Source organism: Miniopterus schreibersii (genome assembly GCF_964146895.1).
Source record: "Miniopterus schreibersii genome assembly, chromosome: 5".
In the NCBI taxonomy this organism is placed as follows: Eukaryota; Metazoa; Chordata; class Mammalia; order Chiroptera; family Miniopteridae; genus Miniopterus; species Miniopterus schreibersii.
The window spans coordinates 44,798,511-44,819,141 of record NC_138106.1 but is presented as its reverse complement, the minus strand read 5'-3'; the positions used below and the strand labels follow the sequence as shown (position 1 = coordinate 44,819,141).

Here is a 20,631-nt window from a genome sequence, read left to right as displayed (position 1 = left end):
CTTTGCACACATTGTCTGCATGGTTGCACTAAGTTCCTCAATAGGCAATTTTTTGGAGAAAGTATCGTTGTGAATAAACTTATGTTTAATAAATACAGATTGACAGGTATAGTTTCAAAATAATTTTTTAATAACTTCATTAAGGTACAATTTACATGCTATAAAATTCACCCATTCAGTTCAATGATTTTAGTAAATTTACATTAAGATTGGAGATTTGTTGACTTGATCTTATATAAATTCTTGTTTGAATGCTGATATTGTCATTCTTCTCAAGACTTAATTCGACTTAAAACCAGTCTACACATTTTACTTGCTCTGCTTTCTATTATGTTTATTTTTTAGACACTTTATTTTTTGAAATGTAAACTTAGCATTATTTTCTGTTTCATGCTCAGAGAAAGATGGCTTCGCTTCTGGAACACCTGCAGTGAGTTAATATGTTATTTCTTATAGCTTTTGTTCTAATTTAAGTTACCCAAAACAAAATTTCAGTTTTTATTTTGCTTTCTAAAATAAAATTACAGCCATCAGAAATAAATATTTAATATATGTTTTAGCTAGCCACTTGATTGGTTGAGGAAGCCGTGTTAAATAGAATATCCTTGATATGACACTCAAAGTGACTAAAACTTATTATGATCTAGAGCATACTTTTGGTAATGTTTCTGTATGTAAACATGAATACAAAGAACTTGCTAGCCTTTTCCCCTGGTACCATTCCACTCAATATAGACGGTGGAAACATACTGAACAATAGAGAAGGCTGTCATTTTCAGTCTTTAGAGTTAACTGAAACTTGATCTTAAGTTATCATGTAATCACAGTTACCTCCTGCAAAGTCACTGTTTTATTTTCAGTTCCTCAGTTAGAAGGAAACAGTCTCCTGGAATTATATGCAGATTAAATGGGGTAACATGTAAAGTTAGCACAGCCTAGCACAGCCCTGGCATATAATAATTTCTGATTAAAGTTAATGCTTTTCTCTTTTGCTTCATTAGCCAACATTTTTTTTCTGGTGAATGTAGCTGTTTTAAACAACTGAAAATGACAAAGCCTAGAGGATTCTTGTATTGGTCTTAATAAATAAAGTGATTATTTACTTTTAGGGTTGGTTTAAAGGGTATAGAATTCACTATGTAAAGGGCATAAATTCTCTCAAGAGTACTTGATATTTATCATATATATTTATTTCATAAACTTACGTTGCTTACAGAATTGCCTTCACTTTTTAAGTGATTAGAGCAAGTGAGGATTTACTGTTTTGAAATGAGCTATTAAAATAAAGAACCTTTTTTTTTCGAATATGTTAAAAGAATCATATTTTAATGTATTGTTATATTTCACTTCTCTTCCTTAACTTTGCTTCTTGATAAATACAGCTAAATACCAAGGGATCAGAAACATCAGCAGTAGTAACAGAGGAAGATGATGATGATGAAGAGGCTGCTCCTCCCGTTATTGCCCCAAGACCGGATCACACAAAATCAGTGAGTGTCTTATTAGTGAATTGGGCTGTGTGTGTCCATGCACATGTTTTGTTTGGTTTTTGTTTTTGTTAATCCTCACCCAAGGATATTTTTTCCCCATTGATTTTTAGAGAGAGGGGTAGGGGGAGAAACATTGAGAGACACACGCTGATCAGTTGCCTCCCGAACTCACCCTGACCGGGGCAGGGGTCCAACCCGCAACCCAGGTACTTGCCCTTGATTTGTAATCAAACCTAAGACCCTTAGGTGTACGGGGCAATGCTCCAACCACTGAGCCACACTGGCCAGGGCTGTGCATGTGTGTTTTAAAAAGCAGTCTGTTTTTGAGTTTCAATGATCAATTTTAAAAAGTCCTCATCCTTAAAATATTTTAGTGTGGGGAAATTTGATTAGAAGCTCTTTACCTAAAGACCACTCATCAGAAAACTAGCTTTTTTTAAAAAAAAAAAAATCAAATGGCTTCTTTAAAAGTTAAAATACAAATACTTCTCATTGTTCTTTTTTATTGAATTTATTGGGGGTGAATTATATATTTTATCTCCTGTTTACATTTCTCTCAAAGCCTTGATGTCATTCAAGGGGCTGCTAAGAGTGAATTCCTAACCAGATATAGTAGAATTTTAACAATAATGACTAGATGAAGACAGAAAGGGACCCGTCCCTCCTCCTGTACTAATAATACAAGTAAAGTAGGGGAAGGTGCTGGGCAGTGGCATGAGGGAGTGGTTGGTAGGTAAACTCTTAGGACTGTCATTGCATCTGATCTAATGAAAGAGGGCTCTATTTTTTTTATATTCTAGAACTGGCTATTGGAAATGAAATGGTGGAAATCATATTTGTGCAAAAATATTGGGGGGATTAATAGTTATTTTAACATCAAGGTTTCTGTTATTTTGCTCTTTATTTCTCCTTTGTGGTAAAAACATGATTTTAAACTTCTTGCTGCTTCATTACTAGTAAATCACTGTAGATCTGGTTACACTTAAATTTCATTCAAGGATCTGCTCTTTTCCTAGAAAGATTTAAATGATAGACATGATGTGCCAGAGAAAAATGTTTCACATTTATTCTTCTTAGTTACAAGTCTTTTATAAGACAGATCTGAAAATAGTGTTCTCATTCTTTAGAACACCAGAGACAACTTTAATTTTGGTTAAAACTCAAAGAACTGAATCGTGTGCCAGTAAAAATACTTAAAAATATTTTTCCTCAAATCTCAGTAATTAACTGTTTCTCTGCAGATTTATACACGGTCTGTAATTGACCCTATTCCTGCACCAGTTGGTGATTCTAATGTTGATGGTGGTGCCAAGTCTTCTGACAAACAGAAAAAGAAGACCAAAATGACAGATGAAGAGATTATGGAGAAATTAAGTATGTTTCCTACACTTTACATTATTCTGAATTTGTTAACAGCTCTTGAAACATTTGGCCCAGATGGATTTTAATTTATACCCTATATTTTGGCGTAAGACATAAAGAATAAATTATTGTCTTCTAGGAACAGTGACTTCAATTAAAATCTGGTGAAACTCAAAGATTACTCTTCTTTGCTCATTTATTATTATGTGTTGACTGGTGAGCAATGTCTCTGCAGTAGTCAGTACCTTTGGGAGCAACACTTCCTATAGGGCTAAATCTAAGGGACATAGTTGGGAACTTTATCAAAGGAGGTTAATATATATATACATATAGTTGTTGTTAATCCTCACTTGAGGATATTTTTTCCATTGCTTTTCAGAGGGAGTGGGAAGGGGAGGGGGGAGCGAGAGACATAGATGTGAGAGAGACAGATTGCCTCCCACATGCCTCCAGCCCCAGGGTCTGGGAATGAACCGCAACCCAGGCATGTGCTCGCTATGGGGAATCAGACCCTCAACTCTTCATGCATGGGCTGATGCTTAGACCACTGAGCAACACTGGCCAGGGCAGAGAGTTTATATATATTTATGCATACCTATAGCTTTTCAGTGTGAGAGTACAAAATGACTGTAACTAACTAAACAAAATGGTCTTCCTGTATGGATTTATTTGTAGGCACAAAATGTATTTTTTTCACCCATCAACTATCATTGGCCTGGATCAAGCATTGGAAATAATTTATACAGTGCCAGGGAGAGGGTAGCAGTAATGTCTGATTTACAAGTCTACATCAACTATAGTATAAAGAACACCTACATGGAGGGATCAAGGGAAAAATACTATAATTATAGTGACTGTAGACTTCAGGTTGGGTACCTGTGTAAAATCAAGTTATTTTTGTGAGTTTCCTTGCTATGCTCCTATTTCTTTTTACCTTGAGCAAGTGAAAATTTAATGTTGTTTTCTCATGTTTTCACTTACTGGTAATAAGAACCTAAGTTATGGTTTTATGTCCAACAGCCTAGCTTTAAAACCTGTGTCTTAGTTGTAACTTTGTGAACTTGTCTAAAACAGATGTGTGATTAGTTCATATTAGAGTAGTTTTTATAGTATAAGTGGTTTTCTAAATATATTGTAAAATCAAAGATATATGGGAAGAGTCAGAAAAGCCACTTAGGGTTGGTTATTTGTTTGGATATTATTTATATATTTAAGTTTCTTTAGTGTTTTGTGTTTGAAACATACAGTATTTTTGAAACTTAATGTTATGTTTGAAAACCACTGCTCTAAAATCAATGGAATTTATTAAAAGGAATAATGATATCAGAATTAATTTATAATTTAAAAATGCTCAACTGAGCTTATAACTTTTTGTTGTTTTTGTTTAAAACAGGAACTATTGTGAGCATAGGCGACCCTAAGAAAAAATACACAAGATATGAAAAAATTGGGCAAGGGTAAGTATTTGTGTGACTGTATTATCACAATACTCAGTATTTACTAGGTGTACAGCACGATATCTCTTTTGCCTGCTGACATTGAGCACTTACAGTATTCTATGAGTGGTGTCCGTAGATTTGTGTAAGTAATGCATTTATTTCTAGATTCTATTAAAAAACTGTAGTACTTAGCCACAACTGTACATTGTTTCTTTTTTCTTTTTATTGATTTTAGAAAGAGAGGAAAGGAAAGAGAAAGGAACAAACAATTTGTTGTTCCACTTATTTATGTATTTATCAGTTGATTCTTGTACATACCCTGACCCAGGATCAAACCCACAACCTTGGCGTATTGGGACGATGCTGTAACCAAGTGACCTTACCTGGCCAGGGCTCAACTGTACATTGTTTCTTCTTAAATGGTATTTCTAATGGTGGTAAGAGATTAGATGGGTGGAAAAATTGCCCATCAAATATATTTAAAAGACTATAAGAACATTTACTACAAGATTATAGACAATAAAAACATACATTTTAATTACATCCATCGAGTCGACTAATCATCTGATTTTGTCCAGTAATTTGTATTTTTAAACTATACTAAGTAAACTCATTTTCTGTTGCTTAGGAATGGATGAACATCTAGAATTTTTAACGTTATTAATCTCTGGAAAATGGTCTGTGAATTTAGAAAGAGCTTAAGTTATTTTTGAAAGTCTCCTTACGAATTTCTTTTTAAAAACTAAATTCAATTGCAGCACTGGTTTTAATAACAAAAATTTGAGAATCATCTTAACATTCTTAAGCATGATAATGGATGAATTATAATACATTGAATAATACATGTAATAATAATTAATGAACAAGAATGATATCTAACAAAAAGTAAGGGGAGAAAAACAAGAAAGAATAACATCTATCCATATGGATGAACATCCCAAATCCAGTGTTGAGTTTAAAAAGAAAATTGCAGAAAAAATACATAAAGTGAAATCATTTATGTGAGGTTTAAAAATTATGGTAGCCCTGGCCCATGTGGCTTGGTTGAGCATTGTCCCATGCACTGAAGGGTTGCTGGTTTGATTCCTGGTCGAGGCACATGCCCAAGTTGCAGGTTTGATCTCTGGTTGGGGTGCATGCAGGAGGCAGCTGATTGATATTTCTCTCTCTCTCTCCCTTCCTCTTTCTCTAAAATCAGTTGTTAAAAAACATAGTTTAAAAAATTATGTTAAATATAGATAAAGTATAGAGAAATGCATGGAATGATGTACATCAAATACAAAATGAACAACAAATACAGATTACTTTTGGGAGGAAGAGAGGATACCTTTGGAAAGGGCACACAAGAACCTTCAAATTGTTTGTGGTTCTTTGATTTTTAAGCAGGGGAGTGGATCTATGGGTATATGTTGCTGTTTTCTTTTTCTTTACTTTTTTTCCCTACATTTTTGTAGGTATGAAATTTGTGACAAATTTCTAACATAAGTTTTGGCCATAGGAATTATCTTTTTCTTATTCCCCCCCCCTTTTGTTTTTACTCTTGTTAAAGATGTTAAGTCTTAAATGTTTAATTCTTTTTCAGTTCTAAGTATAAAGTCATTGGATTTTGTAAATGGTAGTGATTTAGAAACCTTAAATCTCGTTGTGTCTTTTTTCCCCCTAGGGCTTCTGGTACAGTTTTCACTGCTACTGATGTGGCATTGGGACAGGAGGTAGCTACTTTTTCATTGTTCTGGGTATAATCATTAGCTTTCAGTATAGGAGGAAACTAAATAAATCTGTGAATAATCAATAGGAATCTCTCTTTCAGTTGAATATGTTGAAAGAATTATTCTATGTAATTTTATTTTATTTATTTTTCTATTCTATGTAACTTTATAGCACTTTTCTTATTAAAGGGGAAAAAAGGAATTAATGCATTATTTCATAAATAAGCAGATATTTTAAAAATTATTTTCCTAGCTTGGAATGAAAAAGAACTAATTCTTGGCACTGGGCTGACCTTAGATTAATCAGCTTCAAGAGAAATCTAAAAATATTTGGGCTCTATATATTACAAAGCATTGTGCATAGGCAGAGTGGAAATAAAAGTATACCTATTAGTAAATTATAATTTCATTATATACTATATACAGTAAATTAAATCATTAACTGATTGTTATTTGTGATTTTGTAAGAGAATTAAGAAACTTGTTCTGATTTTAAAAAAATTCTGTTTCCATCATAGGTTGCTATCAAACAGATTAATTTACAGAAACAGCCAAAGAAGGAATTGATCATTAATGAGATTCTGGTGATGAAAGAATTAAAGAATCCCAACATAGTTAACTTCTTGGACAGGTAAATATGAATATTTTTTAAGCATTGGGACAAAAATGTGGACATTTTCAGTCTCATGGTTTTAGGGCATAGCCTCTTTAGATCACAGTAGAATGTCAGTGTTGAAAAGTAAGCTTGAAGGAGGAGGAGAGGTAAAAATAGCACATTGCCGTTTAACAGGTCTTTTTTCTACATAGATGTCATTTGGCCAGTGAGAGAAGGCAGTTAAATGAAGGACATTGCTGCTGATGCTCATATTAATTACAAATGTTCAGAAGCAGAAACGTTAAGAGAAGGTGATTCATAGCTTGACTAACAGAGGTGACAGGCCACACAGTTTTTAAACTTTTAGATGAATTTTTATTTCAAATGCTTTCATGAGCAAATAGTATGTCTATCAAAATCTCATTTAATTTAGGAGTTGATGTTAAAAAACATATCTTACAACTATTTTGTGTTTTTTAGAAGCAATTACATACATGTGAATGAAAGAAGAGCAATAGAAAGTTAATGAGAATTATAACAGTGATTATATTGGAGATAGGGGATTATAGGTAATTTTCTTATTTCCACATTTAATTTTGTTTTGGGGTAATGATAACCCATTTTTAGACGTTAGCCCTAGTAATGGGGACTGTGTTCATAGAAATAAACTTTCCAGATACATTTTAAAGTATTTTAAGTGTGTATCATGGTGATTAAGAAAAGCCATAAGCTTTCCGGACCTTGTGGAACAGAAGGCACCATCATGGGAGTTGACATCCACCACAACAGAAACGGAAAAGTTTGGTACAAGGAGCCAAAGAGCCAGGACATCTTCCTAAGGCTGTTGGTCAAGCTATACAGTTTTCTGGCCAGACGAACCTTCAACGAAGTGGTGCTGAAGATGTTGTTCATGAGTCATACCAACTGGCCACCTCTGTGCCTTTCCCGGATGATCTGGAAAATGAAGCTTCCCGGCCTGGATGGCAGAACCACTGTGGTTGTAGGGACTATAACTGATGACCTGCATGTCCAGGAGGTGCCCAAACTGAAGGTGTGAGCACTTGGTGTGAACAGCTACCCCCGAGCTGCAGCCTCAAGGCTGGGTGCAAGATCCTCACCTTCAGCCAGCTGACCCTGGGCTCCCCCAAGGACTGTGGCACCGTGTTGCTTTCCTCGCATGGACTGAGAGGTGTACAGGCATTTTGGCAAGGCGCCAGGAACCCCTCACAGCCACACCAAACCCTACGTAAGATCCAAGGGCCAGAAATTCAAGTGTGCAAGAGGCTGATGGGCCAGCCACAGCTATAAAAACTAACCCTAGATCCTACCTTGTTATTAAAAAGTTTTTGGATGCTGGGAAAAAAAGAAAAGCCATAAGCTTTAGAATCAGTTTATACTCGGCTTCAGATTCAGGTTCTGTCACTTACTAACCATGTGACCTTAAGTAGCTGTGAGTTACTTAACCTCTCCAAGCTTCTGTCTGTTCATCTGTAAAATAGGATGAATAAATCTACCTATGCACTCAAGTTACAATTGTGGGCAAACTTAAAGTGATTCAGGAAAATCATGATGACACTTGGTTATTTTTCTGTGCTGTTACGTAGCAGCTTTCTAGTCGTCTTCCTAGCTCTGAAAGCTACCAGCTTTCTAGTTTTGTTACGAGGGTGCCTAAACGTTGAATTGTTCAGCATAGAGTTCCATGTGTTCAGAAAAAGTAAAAATGTGAATGTGTTTTGTGTGTTCTTTTTTTAGTTACCTGGTGGGAGATGAATTGTTTGTAGTAATGGAGTACCTTGCTGGGGGATCACTTACTGATGTTGTAACAGAAACCTGCATGGATGAAGCACAGATTGCTGCTGTGTGCAGAGAGGTGAGTTTATTCCCATTTTGGTAAGTTATGGTGACATGTGGTTAGCAGGAGATGAAAAAATGGAAAGTTTTTTTGCACAGGTAAATTTTGTGTGAAATACTTTCTCTGTACACATTCTCTGCAAGTTTTCTCCATACCATTTCATCCTTCATGAGAGTTTCAGCCCTTTCCTTCATGTGTAAGATAAGTCTGGAAGGAAGCATGGACCTTTGAAGAACGCAACCCAGGTGAATTTCAGTGGAGTGATCATTATAATTCATTGTCCAAACAGGATGCTTTTGAGGGTGAAAAGGGAAGCCATTAAAAATATACCACTTGCCCTGGCCAGTGTGGCTCAGTTGGTTGGAGAGTCCTCCTGTGCACCGAAAAGCTAGGGTTTGATTCCTGGTCAGGGCACATACCCAGGTTTCAGGTTTGATCCCTGGTCCAGGCGCATGTGGGAAGCAGCTGATTGATGTCCCGTCCGTGTCCCCCCCCCCCCCCCCCCGCCCTTTTTTCTAAAACTCAGTTTTTTAAAAAATACACCACTCAACAGTGGGAACAAGCACTCCTTCAGCAGGACACATGTTCATCTTAAGTGTTAATACATCAGCTTCTGGCTTTATTAATCTTATTGAAGGTGAAGAAACTGGTTATTTTTTGATATTTATTCATGAATTAGTAAACATACTGTTTACTTTTAAATCCTAAGTTCTGCCAAATTGCATAAGTCAAAAAAGGAGCCTTTCATCTTTCAGTTAACTTTTTCTACAGATGAGACTTAGGTTAATGATTTGCTTATTGTCACTGAAACTGTTCAATATCTACTGTTCAATAACTGCTTTTCAATATCATAGGAATCATTGTCACAAAGGACAAAACTAAAAATTCTTAAGACTATTGTGTTTTTTGTGATTTGTCTTTCAGCATTTTTACAGTGATACATTAAGTGAATTAGAAACTTTGTTCATGCAAGAACAGTACATATGATATTTTCCTTTTTTAGCTTTTATTAAGGTGTTCCAAAAGTATTCTTTGAAATATTTTTGGCCTCACCTGAAGATAGGTTTTATTGATTACTTAGAGAAGGGGGAAGGAAGGGGAGGGAGAGGGAGAGAGAGAGAGAGATAGAAACATTGATCAGTTGTCTCACATGTGTGTGCTGCAACCTATGTGCACCCCAATTAGGGATCAAACCCCCAACCTAGGTATGTACCCTGACCAAGAATTGAACCCACAACCTTTTGGTGCACTGGAAGATGCTCCAACCAACCGAGCCACACTGGCCAGGGCTTCTTTGAAAATTTTAATTCTGATGTAATTGTTCTCTACCTAAGGGGGGGGGGGGTAGCTTCTTTGGTTGTTTTAGTAGGGAAGGAAATAATATGTTAATGAATATGATAGTTTGATAATATACCTCTTGCCTGGCTGGTGTGGCTCAGTGGTTGAGCATCAACCCATAAACCCGGAGGTCACAGTTTGATTCCTCATGACGCACATGCCTGGGTTTCGGGCTCGATCCCCAGTAGGGGGTGTGCAGGAGGCAGCCAATCAGTGACTCTTTTCATCATTAATGTTTCTATTTCTCCCTTCCTCTCTCTGAAATCAATAAAAACATTAAAAAAAAATTAACACATCTCTTAACAAAAAATGTTGGTTACTTAAAAGCTGATAAAAACAAGACTTTATTGCCCTGCTGGTGTTTCTCAGTGGTTATAGGGGCGGCTTGTGCACCAGAGGCTCTTGGGTTAAATTCCCAGTCAAGGATGCGTACCTGGGTTGCAGGTTTGATCCCTGGCCCCAGTCAGGGTGCATGCAGAAGGCAACCAATCTCTCTTTCTCTCTCCCTCCCTCCCCCCCTCCGTGGCCCCCTCCCTTCCACTCTGTCTAAAAACCAATGGAAAAAATGTCCTCAGGTGAGGATTAACAGAACAACAAAAAGGAATTTGTTTATGCTTAATTTGTTTTTCTAACAGTTTTTCATAATTGATTTTAAAATTATTTTAGGAGTTCCTTTAATTGTGACATATTTCTGTTTATACAAGTATTTTTCTGAGAATTTGTTCTTTTCAAGAATCTGCTTTAAAGCTTGGTAAATGTAGTGTAATAATACACATAGTTTATCTCTTTTTTTCTTGAATGAATAGTACAATATTTTCGCCCTGGCCCATGTGGCTCAGTTGGTTGTAGTGTTGTCCTGTACACCAAAAGGTTACAAGTTTGATTCCTGGTCATGGTACATACCCAGGTTTTGGGTTTGATCCCCAGTCAGCCTGTGGGAGGCAACCGATTGATGTCTCTCTCTCACATTGATGTTTCTCTCTCTCTCTTAATCTCTTTCTCTGTCTCTCTAAAAATCAATTTTAAAAAATTAAGAAAAAATTAATAAAGCATGTCCTCAGGTGAGGATTAAAAAAAAAATAGTACAGCCTAGCTGGGCGTGGCTCAGTGGTTGCGCATCAACCTAGGATCCGGAGATCTCGGTTCGATTCCCAGTCAGGGCACATGCCCGGGTTGCGGGCTTAATCCCCAGTCGGGGGGCGTGCAGGAGGCAGCCAATCAATAACTCTCTCATCATTGATGTTTTTCTCTCTCTCTTTCCCTCCCTCCCTCCCCCTCCCCCTCCCCCTCTTCCCCTCTCCCTTTCTCTCTCTGAAATCAATAAAGATATATTTTTTAAAAAATAGTACAATATTTTCAGTGAGATTTTTACTTTTTTGAGATTATATAGACTTTTTTGTTGTTGCTCTACTCTGATGGAGGTAAGAAATAAAAACACAACTTTTTCCAAGTTACAATTTGTGCACAGTTTATATTTAAACATATAGGGATACCCCTGGCCGGTTTGGCTCAGTGGTGTTGGCCCACAGACTGAAGAGTCCTGGGTTCTATGTTGGCCGAGGGCACATACCTCGGTTGCAGGCTCGATCCCCGGGTCTGGTCGGGGTGAGTGTGGGAGGCAACCAATCCGTGTGTCTCTCTCATATTGGTGTTTCTCCCCCCCCCCCCCCCACACACACTCTCTGAAAAGCAATGGAAAAAATATCCTTGGGTGAGGATTAAAAAATAAAAATGAAAAATAATAAAATATAGGGACAAGCAGATTTTAAAAACCTAATCTCATTCTTGTATTTAAGGAAGGGGGTGGAGTTTTTCCTCACTTTGGACTCAGTGCTTTTGGAAACACTAGCATAAGAAGAAAGTTATTTCTTTATCATTGGTGTCTAGGTTGTGGATATTAGCTTTATGTAAAATCCACCATGGAAGAAATGAAGAAAACATCTTATCTGACATTGATGAACAGCTAGATGGAACCAGACCACCCAGGATCTTACCCACTTTTCATGGCACATTGATTAGACTTGAGTATCAGAGATTCATATGGGAATAATCACAAATTTATCCTTTACTGTTGAAGTGATTTTTAAAGAGCCTTGTGCATGTTTACAAGTGCTGTATACCTTTAGGCACTTAAACCTGAAAAGGCCTAGAGATTATAGAGACCCACCCATCATTTTATAAATGAAAATGAAAACAGAATGATAGGACTAGATAAGACATCACTTAATAATTGTCTCTGGGTAAGACTAGAGGGTGGGAGATGGGGAATCTAATTGTCTTACAAAATTTTTATAACTTTGCACATGAAAGGATGTTTTTTCTTTATAAATATAAGTATTGCAGTGTCTTCTGCTGGATACTAGAAGCAATGCTCAGGCCTTAAGTACTGTATGTGAACCTCCCTTAGACTTTTCAGAGACTGTTTTCATTAATTGTGTTTTTTTCTTCTGTTCAGTGTTTACAGGCATTGGAGTTTTTGCATGCTAATCAAGTGATCCACAGAGACATCAAAAGTGACAATGTGCTTTTGGGGATGGAAGGATCAGTTAAACTTAGTGAGTAACAAATGGAGAAATAGCATTTATTTGTTATTTATTATAATTTTCTCCCTTTTGTTTAAGTAAAAACCTCTTATGCTAAATATATTTTTATGACCATATATAGAGAGGGAGGGAGAATAGTGCTAAAGAATATGGACTCTCAACTGGACAGCTTTGTTTAAATAGCAGATCTGCTATACTTGCCGAATAATTTTAGATGAGTTATTTAATTTCTTTGTGTTTATTTTCCGATTTGTATGATATCAAAAATTATAGTATTTATCTCAATTCTTCTGAGGATTAAAAATCTAAAACGCTGAGGAACAGTGCCTAGGACTGTCATAACATTGTTGCTATCTTCCAAAGATAAACTTGAATTTGTCCCTGCTATCTTTTAGAGTAAATTTTTGTCATGCTGTTCAGCTTTCATTGGATTTGGCAGTGTGGCCTAATCATGCAAAAGCTATATGACCCTGACCTCGGAAATGATTAAAAATAGAAAGAAAAAAAACCCTTATAAACCTCATTTCATAATTATTTTCTGTATCAGACATGGTAGAATCGTGGGGGATAAGAAAGTCATAGGCTCTTTTTCCTCTGCTAGCTAATGTCTCAGTTCCAACCTCGCCCTCTATAGGATTTAAGAACTTCTTTTAAAAAAACAATACAAAAAAACTGCTGAGGTTTCTCCAACTATGTAAAACTCAAGGCATTTCTTAGATTAAGAAACCAAAAACTTTTTCTTCTGTTCTGCTAGAGTTTTGCTCCTTTTTCAACATTTCCTTAAGATACATCCTCCAGAAGTTATTCAACCACGAGAAAAGGGGTCTAGTTTCTATCAGATGGTCAAAATATAGAATTGCTAATCTTAATCTTAGTAGGCAAGTTAAAAATGGACAGTTTCATACATTTTTGGTGAATACACATGTAAACAGAATTAGACTTTTTTGGATAATATTTAGTTCTGACTCTTCTGCTTACTAGATGAATGATCTTGGGTAAGTTATCTAAAAATATATGTGCCTAAGTTTCCCCATTTGTAAAATGGGAATAATAATAATGTACCTATCTAATAGAGTTATCTTGAGGATTAGATAGGTTAATTCTTATAAGGTACTAGGAACAGTACCTGGTTCTTACAAGCTCTCACTTTAGTTATAAATATGATTTGATTTAACAATTGTTCTTTTAGGATTGAATCCTATAGAATTACTAAGCATGTGCACATGTCCAAAGTAGTTCCCTGCAGCACTGTAAGCAAAAACCAAAATATGTTAAACGTCTAGCAGTTCTGGAATGGTTAAATATGTTATGATAGTTTTACATTCTGTTCTTGTTTTTTTATATTCTTTAACATTGTGTAGTTAAAATAATGAGGTAGTTCAATGTATTAATAATGGAAAGATCTCTGAAAGTAGTTTTTAAAAACGGTTTACACAATATCTTAGATAGAATGAATCAGGCGGTTTGTAGATATTATTTGTATGTATGTAAATGCATAACAAAAAGTCTAAAGCTTACAAACATAAATGTTAATAGTAGTTACATATGGAACAGAATGGATTTAACAGTGGAAGGTAGGAAAAAACTCTAGATTCTCATCCTGACTTTGCCACTAAATTAAAAGTACTAAACTAGGCATTCTGCTCCTCAGTTATTGTAAAATGACATGGTTGGAGTAACGCTGGTGAACACCTTGTAGGTACAGTTGTAGGTAAATGAGCTCTTTTTCTAGACTCTCCTAAGTCTGATGTTTAGTCATTATCTTCTGTTTATTTTTATCAAAAGTAGTTACCATTTGTTGACCTTTGCCTGATTCACAGCGTTTAGTTTTGGTGTTGATCTTTGGTAACTTTTTCTTCTATACCTTTTTCAACTTTATTAAAATCTTTAGGATAGAATTAAATTTTTTATTGAATTTATTGAGGTGACATTGGTTAAAGTTATATAGGTTTCAGGGGTACAGTTCTATAATACATCATCTGTCTATTGTAAATTTGTGTGTTCACCACCCCAAGTCAAGTCTCCTTTCATCACCATTTACCCTTCTATGTCCCCCCACCCCCTTTTCCCTCTAGTTAGAATTAATAATTTAGAATAAAAGACCTCCTGATAATTTGCCCTCTGCTTGTTGGAAATAAAAGCAAAAAAAAGTGAAAGTATGTAACATCAAAATATTTGTAAACCCATTCTGGTTGACTATTAGTACAATCTTAATAGACAAGTGGCTGAGTAGTTGAATGTAATTAAGTCATCTAAAGTGAACTCTTAGATAAAAGAGTTCCACGGACACCGTTAACTCTAGATGTTTTTTGTTTTGTTTTATAGCTGACTTTGGTTTCTGTGCCCAGATCACCCCTGAGCAGAGCAAGCGAAGTACCATGGTTGGCACGCCATACTGGATGGCACCGGAGGTGGTTACACGGAAAGCTTATGGCCCTAAGGTGGACATATGGTCTCTGGGTATCATGGCTATTGAGATGGTAGAAGGAGAGCCTCCATACCTCAATGAAAATCCCTTGAGGGTAAGACAGACACCAGCCTTATTTTAAGAAAAATACTTTTCTTTAAAACATTTATGTTATACCTGCTTGGGCCAGGCACTGGCCAAGAATTTAGGATGCAAAGTTGATAAAACCTAGTTGTTTCCTTTACTCTGCATCTAAAAATCGTTTACTTATGGGTTGAGTTGAATGCGTTAGGTAGAGAGTTTGTAGATTTTTAGTAAGTTGAATGCTTTCTAATTTTGCACCTAAGTAAGAATGTCCTCACTTTTCTACAGAGTTAAGAGTCCCTAGAGATACCCTTCAGGTTATCAACTTTGAACCTTGGCCTCTGGTACCCCTAGGTACAGAGAAGAGGAAAGCAAGAATCACATCTGTGAGAAAGCTGTGTAGATGGCAATGTTAAAGCCCGTATTCAAACAAAAGAGTGAGGGCCCTGATATACAGATGAGGTCAGTAGACTTTAAACAAATAAATATTCAGCAGCTGAGGGTGGAGAGTTTCGGGATTCCTCCTTTCCTCCCTCCCTGCTTCCCTCCCTTGCTCCTTTCCTTCCTGCCTTTGATTCTTTATCTTTTTTCTTCTACTTCTACTTGTAAATTACCATATATGGCTCAATATCATACCACTTCACACCTACAAGAATGACTATAATAAAAAAGATGAACAATAATAAGTGTTGGTAAGAATGTGGAGAAATTGGAACCCTCATACTTTGTTAGTGGAAAGGTAAAATGGTGCATGTAGCATTTTGGAAAACGATTTGATAGTTCCTCTAAAACTTAATATTGAGTTAGCATATAACTTAGCAATTCAAATGCTAGGTATATACCCAAGAGAATTAAAAGCATACATCCACATAAAAACTTGTACACAAATGTTGATAACAGCATTCATAAGAGCCAGAAGGTAGAAACAGCCCAAATGTCTATCACCTGATGAATGAATAAACAAAAGTGGTATATTCATACAATGGAGTATTTTTTACCCACAATAAAGGAATGAAGTATAGATACATATAATATTGAACCTTGAAAGCATTATGCTAAGTGAAGGAAGTCAAACACAAAAGATCACATATTACAGGATTCCATTTACATTCGATTCTTATTTGTGGTAGTTAGGTTCTGTAAAGCCTCAAATACTTGTGAATGCTGAACCATTGCTTCCAGGGGAAGTAAAGGGTTAGGTTCCTGCAAGCTTCTGATTACATTTTTGTCAGCTGATTGATAGACGACCTTGCTTTCTGTGTGTTTCAGTTGGTTGGGAGTCATCCTGTGCACCGGGAGGTTGCCCGTTCAGTTCCTGGACAGGGCCACATGCCTGGGTTGTGGGCTCAATCCACAGTGGGGTGTGCACAGGAGGCAGCCAGTCGATGTTGTACTCTCACATCGATGTTTTTCTCTCTTTCCCTCTCCCTTCCCCTCTCTCTCTAAAAAACATCAATAGTTTGTGTGTTTTTTTTTAAAAAAAAAAAAAAGGACACCCTTGCTGGTTTGGTTCAGTGGTTAGAGCATCTGCCCCAAAACTGAAGAATCCCAGGTTTGATTCCGGCCAAGGGCATGTACCTCATTTGCAGGCTCAGTCCTGGCCCCGGTCAGCACTCAAGTGGGAGGCAGCCAATCAATGAGTCTCTCTCATATGGGTGTTTCTGTCTCCCTTCCCCCCTCCACTCTCTGAAAAGCAATGGAAAAATATCCTCGGGTGAGAATTTAAAAAAAGAGACAAGGACACTATTTAACATATATTGTTGAGTAGCATTGAACTCACAGCCAGTAGCACTATAACTCATGCCTGAATGAAGCTTATCAAAAAGTGTATATTTTCCATGGGTCACATCACAACCTTCTTGCACTTAGGAACACTAGCCAGCTCTTCAGCACTATGCTTTTCACCTCTCTGCACATAACCACGAATGACCACAAAAGCACTGAGAGTATTGATTTTGGAGTTAACATAAATTTTAGTGAGTAGGTAAATTCACGTGTGAAATCAGCACATAATGAGGATTGAATCCATACATTTTATAGATTTCTGTAGAGCTGAGATTAGTGGTTTCTGGGGCTGAGTAGAGGAGGGAATGGGGAATAACTAACAATTCACATGGATATTCTTTCTGGAGGGATAAAAATGTTATGAAATTAGACAGTGGTGATGGTTGTACAACCTTGTGAATATACTAAAACACTGAATTTTACACTTAAGGGTGATTTTTAAATTGCTATATATGACTACAAACTTACTGCCAGAAATTTAAAAAATTGCCCTACCCCCCCAAAAAAGTTGGACATGCTATAAAATGGGCTCCAGAGGCCAAGGTAATGTGTAAGAGGTACCCTGTGTGGATGGCATGGATTTTATTTCTATTTTTCCTGAATGATTTTCATCTTCTTGCAAAGATTCCAGTTCAAGTGAGCAATAAAGGTACTTTTATAGTAGTAATATTTTTAAAACACTTTTTAGAACAATTTTTAAAACCTTCTAATTTTATTGATTTGTTCAGTAAGTATTGATTCAAGTATTGGCTCTGTTTGGCACTGTTCAAGGCACTGTCTAAAAGAACAAACAAAATTTCTGTCCTCATAGAAGGAGGAGAGAAACAATAAGAATAATATGTAATATATTAAATGGTGGTGGACTCTTAAGTACTGGGACTAGTAGGCAAGGAGTCAGGAGTGTTCATTTTCAAAGGAGTGCTTTGGGAAGAGCTTTACTGGGTTGACATTTGATCAGGAGAGGTAAGAAAGTGACGATACTCAGTTACCTAAGGGAAGAACATCCTGATCAGAAGGAACAGCACATGCAAAGGCCGTAAAGCAGGAGCATTCTTATTGTATTGAAAGTTCATTGAGGATTCCAGTAGAGTTAGCATTCATTGAACACAGAGCAGGAGAAAAAAAGGTAGACATTGAAGAAATGAGGCCAGACTATGTTGTGCCTTATTAGGCCTTTGTAAGGATTCTGGCTTCTACACAGGTAAGATGGTGAAACAATTGGACAGTGTTGAGCAGAGAAGTGAAATGGTCTTACTTACATTTTAACAGAATCAATCTGGTTACTTTTTTGAAAAGAGACTCTCAAGGGAGGCAAAGGCAGACACAGAAAGACCAGTTGGGAGGCTGTTGCAGTAATCAAGGCAAGAAATGATGGTAGTTTAGGATGTTATCAGTGGAAGTGTGAAAAGGTAGTAGATTTCTGGATGTATTTTAAACGGAGAGCATATGTGAGTAAGAGGGAGAGATGACCTCAAGAGTTGGGACTAAGCAACTGAAATGATGAAGTTGAAGTTCACCTTAACTGAATGGAAAGCGTGCAGGTAGGGTGTGTGTGTGGGGGGGTGGCAGGTGGGAGATCAGGAGATAACATATTAATGTTTTAGGCATGTTAAGTTGAGATGCCTATTAAGACATCCAAGTGGGTATGTTGACTAGGTTATTGGGTATGCAGTCTGGGATCCAGGTTAGAGATACATAATCGAGACTCCTTAAAGCTGAGAGACTAGATAGGATCACCAGGTCCAGTGGGCATAGACAGATAATAGAAGAGATTCCGTTTGCACCCTAAGGCATTCCGTAGCTAAGAGTTGATGTGTTAGACCGGTAAAGGAGACTGAGAAGGAACGGCCAGAGAGGCAGGTAAAACAAAATGAACATATGCTCTGGAATCTACATCCAAAAAGTGATGGAGGTATCAGCTTGTCAGAAGCTGTAGTTATATCAAGTAAGATTAGAACTGAGACTTGAACACTGGAGTTGGCAATGTGGATATAATTGATGAAAACTTGGCAAACGGGAACTTCTGCTTCCTGTCAAGATGGAACAGCAGGGACCAGGTTAACCCTCCTACTGGAGTATATGGAACTGGTTTTCAAGACACTGGAGATCAGACTATGAAGAGCAGTAATCTCTGAAGGTGGGAAAAGCATGAGGTGAGCCTAGCGATTGCCCCAGCGTAATGTCTTGAGAGATTCTCCAGGTCATGCACAGGGAGGGAGAATCCAGGTGGGATACAGGGACTCCTTGAGTTGAGGTTATAGAGATGAGAATCTGGGGAGATCAAGGCAGCTGGAGTTCGCAAGGCACAGAGTACAGGGGAGGAGAAACCTTCGAGACTAGAGCATTCAACAGAGATTGGTACACCTGTGTGAAGACTCTACGCAGAGCCTGGGATATAACCATCTGCTAGGATTGGAGACAATGAATGGTGCCTGGTGCTCACACAAGGCTGCTTCTGTCAGCAATAGGAAAGCTTTGTAATAGGAAACCTTGTAATTCACAGAACGTTGAGTAGATGACTCCAAAGAGTCTTGCCTCAGAGATAGGAAATAATTAGCCCTAGACTACATTGCTGCTGTAGTCTACCAAATTTTAATCTAACAAATGTGTTAGGTCCCACCTAACAAATCTTAAAAACAAGACCCAAAGGGATCTGTTCAAAAGTTTCAAAGTAACTGTCCCAGAACAAAGCTCCAGAATGTTTATAAGAATACAGGCATATCTAGCACCCAGATATCCAGTCGAAGTTTACCAGACAGGCAAAAGAGCAGGAAAATTGCAACCCATAATGAGAAGAAAAATTGACCCAGAACTGATATAGATAAAAGAATTGGCACACAAGGACATTAAAACAATTTTTATAACTGCATTCCGCATGTTGAGACATTTAGAAGGTACTTTTTTTTTTTAATTTATTGATTTTGAGAGAGCTATCGATTTGTTCTTCCACTTATTTATGCATTCATTGGTTGATTCTTGTATGTACCCTGAGTGGGGATCAAACCTGAAACCTTGGCAAATTGGGATGACACTCTAACCAACTGAGCTACCCAGCCTGGGCTGGAGGTACATTTTTTAAAAAATTAAACTTGCCCTGGCCCATATGGCTCAGTAGTTAAGAGTGTGGGCCTTCACACAGGAGGGTCATACGTTCGATTCCTGGTCATGGGCACGTACCTGGGTTGCAGGTTCCATCTCTGCCCCAGTCAGGGTGCATGTAGGAGGCAGCCAATCTATGTGTGTCTCTCACATCAATGTTTCTCTCTCTCCTCTCTGTCTTTCTCTTCCCCTGCCCCCTTCCTCTCTCTCTAAAATCAATAAAAACATTTAAAAAAAAAAGAATGATGGACACTGGAAGATCAGTAGGATTTATTCAGGTCCAGTGGAGTCAAAGGATCACTGATGTGAGGGTACTAGGAGTGAAAAGATAGGAGATGGAGTGCAACTGAGATTTAAGAGTTGCGGTTACTGGTGTTGTTAAAGTACAGGGTGTGACCATGGGTGCGTGTGGCTGAGGTGGGCTAAAGGACAAGAGCATCAGAGAAGACATCAGGGAATCATTAGTAACAAGCATCTTTGTAGCTATTGGAATTGCTCTGAATTATAATATTAGTGATGATAATAGTGTTTGGTAGATGTTTGAAAATTTGGGGGGAAATGTCATGTAAAGAGAAGTGAACCTAAGTGACAAGGAAGTGGGCACACTCATGTAGTGATGGTTCAAGTGTCAGTTGGTATCCTTTTTTGATGGCAGAAACTTGAAATAATTCATTAGAAATTCCAGGTGACCTTGGGTTTGGTGATGTTTTTGGATACAATATCAAAAGTATGTTCCATGAAAGAGCATACTTTATTAAACTGAAATCTTCTTCTCTGAGAAAGACACTGGTAAGAGAATGAAAAGACAAGTTATAGGCTGAAAGAAATTATTTGCAAAACACCTATCTTATTTAGGAATGTTACCCAGATATACAGAGAATTCTTAAAACTCAACAGTAAGAAAACAAACAACTCAGTTTTAAAATGG

General features: G+C 37.1%; 1 protein-coding gene and 1 pseudogene across 2 annotated transcripts in view; both read left to right on the top strand.

Moving 5' to 3' along the window:
- PAK2 (p21 (RAC1) activated kinase 2) overlaps positions 1-20,631 on the top strand; it is an 81,267-nt gene that overhangs the window by 54,087 nt on the left and 6,549 nt on the right. Inside the window, exons 5-13 of the mRNA XM_081138766.1 lie at positions 399-430; positions 1,383-1,490; positions 2,732-2,864; positions 4,246-4,309; positions 5,955-6,003; positions 6,519-6,631; positions 8,348-8,465; positions 12,241-12,340; positions 14,654-14,850. Coding sequence (XP_080994892.1) covers positions 399-430; positions 1,383-1,490; positions 2,732-2,864; positions 4,246-4,309; positions 5,955-6,003; positions 6,519-6,631; positions 8,348-8,465; positions 12,241-12,340; positions 14,654-14,850 — 914 coding nt within the window. The remainder of the gene's footprint in view (positions 1-398; positions 431-1,382; positions 1,491-2,731; positions 2,865-4,245; positions 4,310-5,954; positions 6,004-6,518; positions 6,632-8,347; positions 8,466-12,240; positions 12,341-14,653; positions 14,851-20,631) is intronic.
- LOC308557866 (large ribosomal subunit protein eL18 pseudogene) lies at positions 7,359-7,910 on the top strand (annotated as a pseudogene). Its single transcript has one exon. The product of its transcript is annotated as a large ribosomal subunit protein eL18 pseudogene (transcript).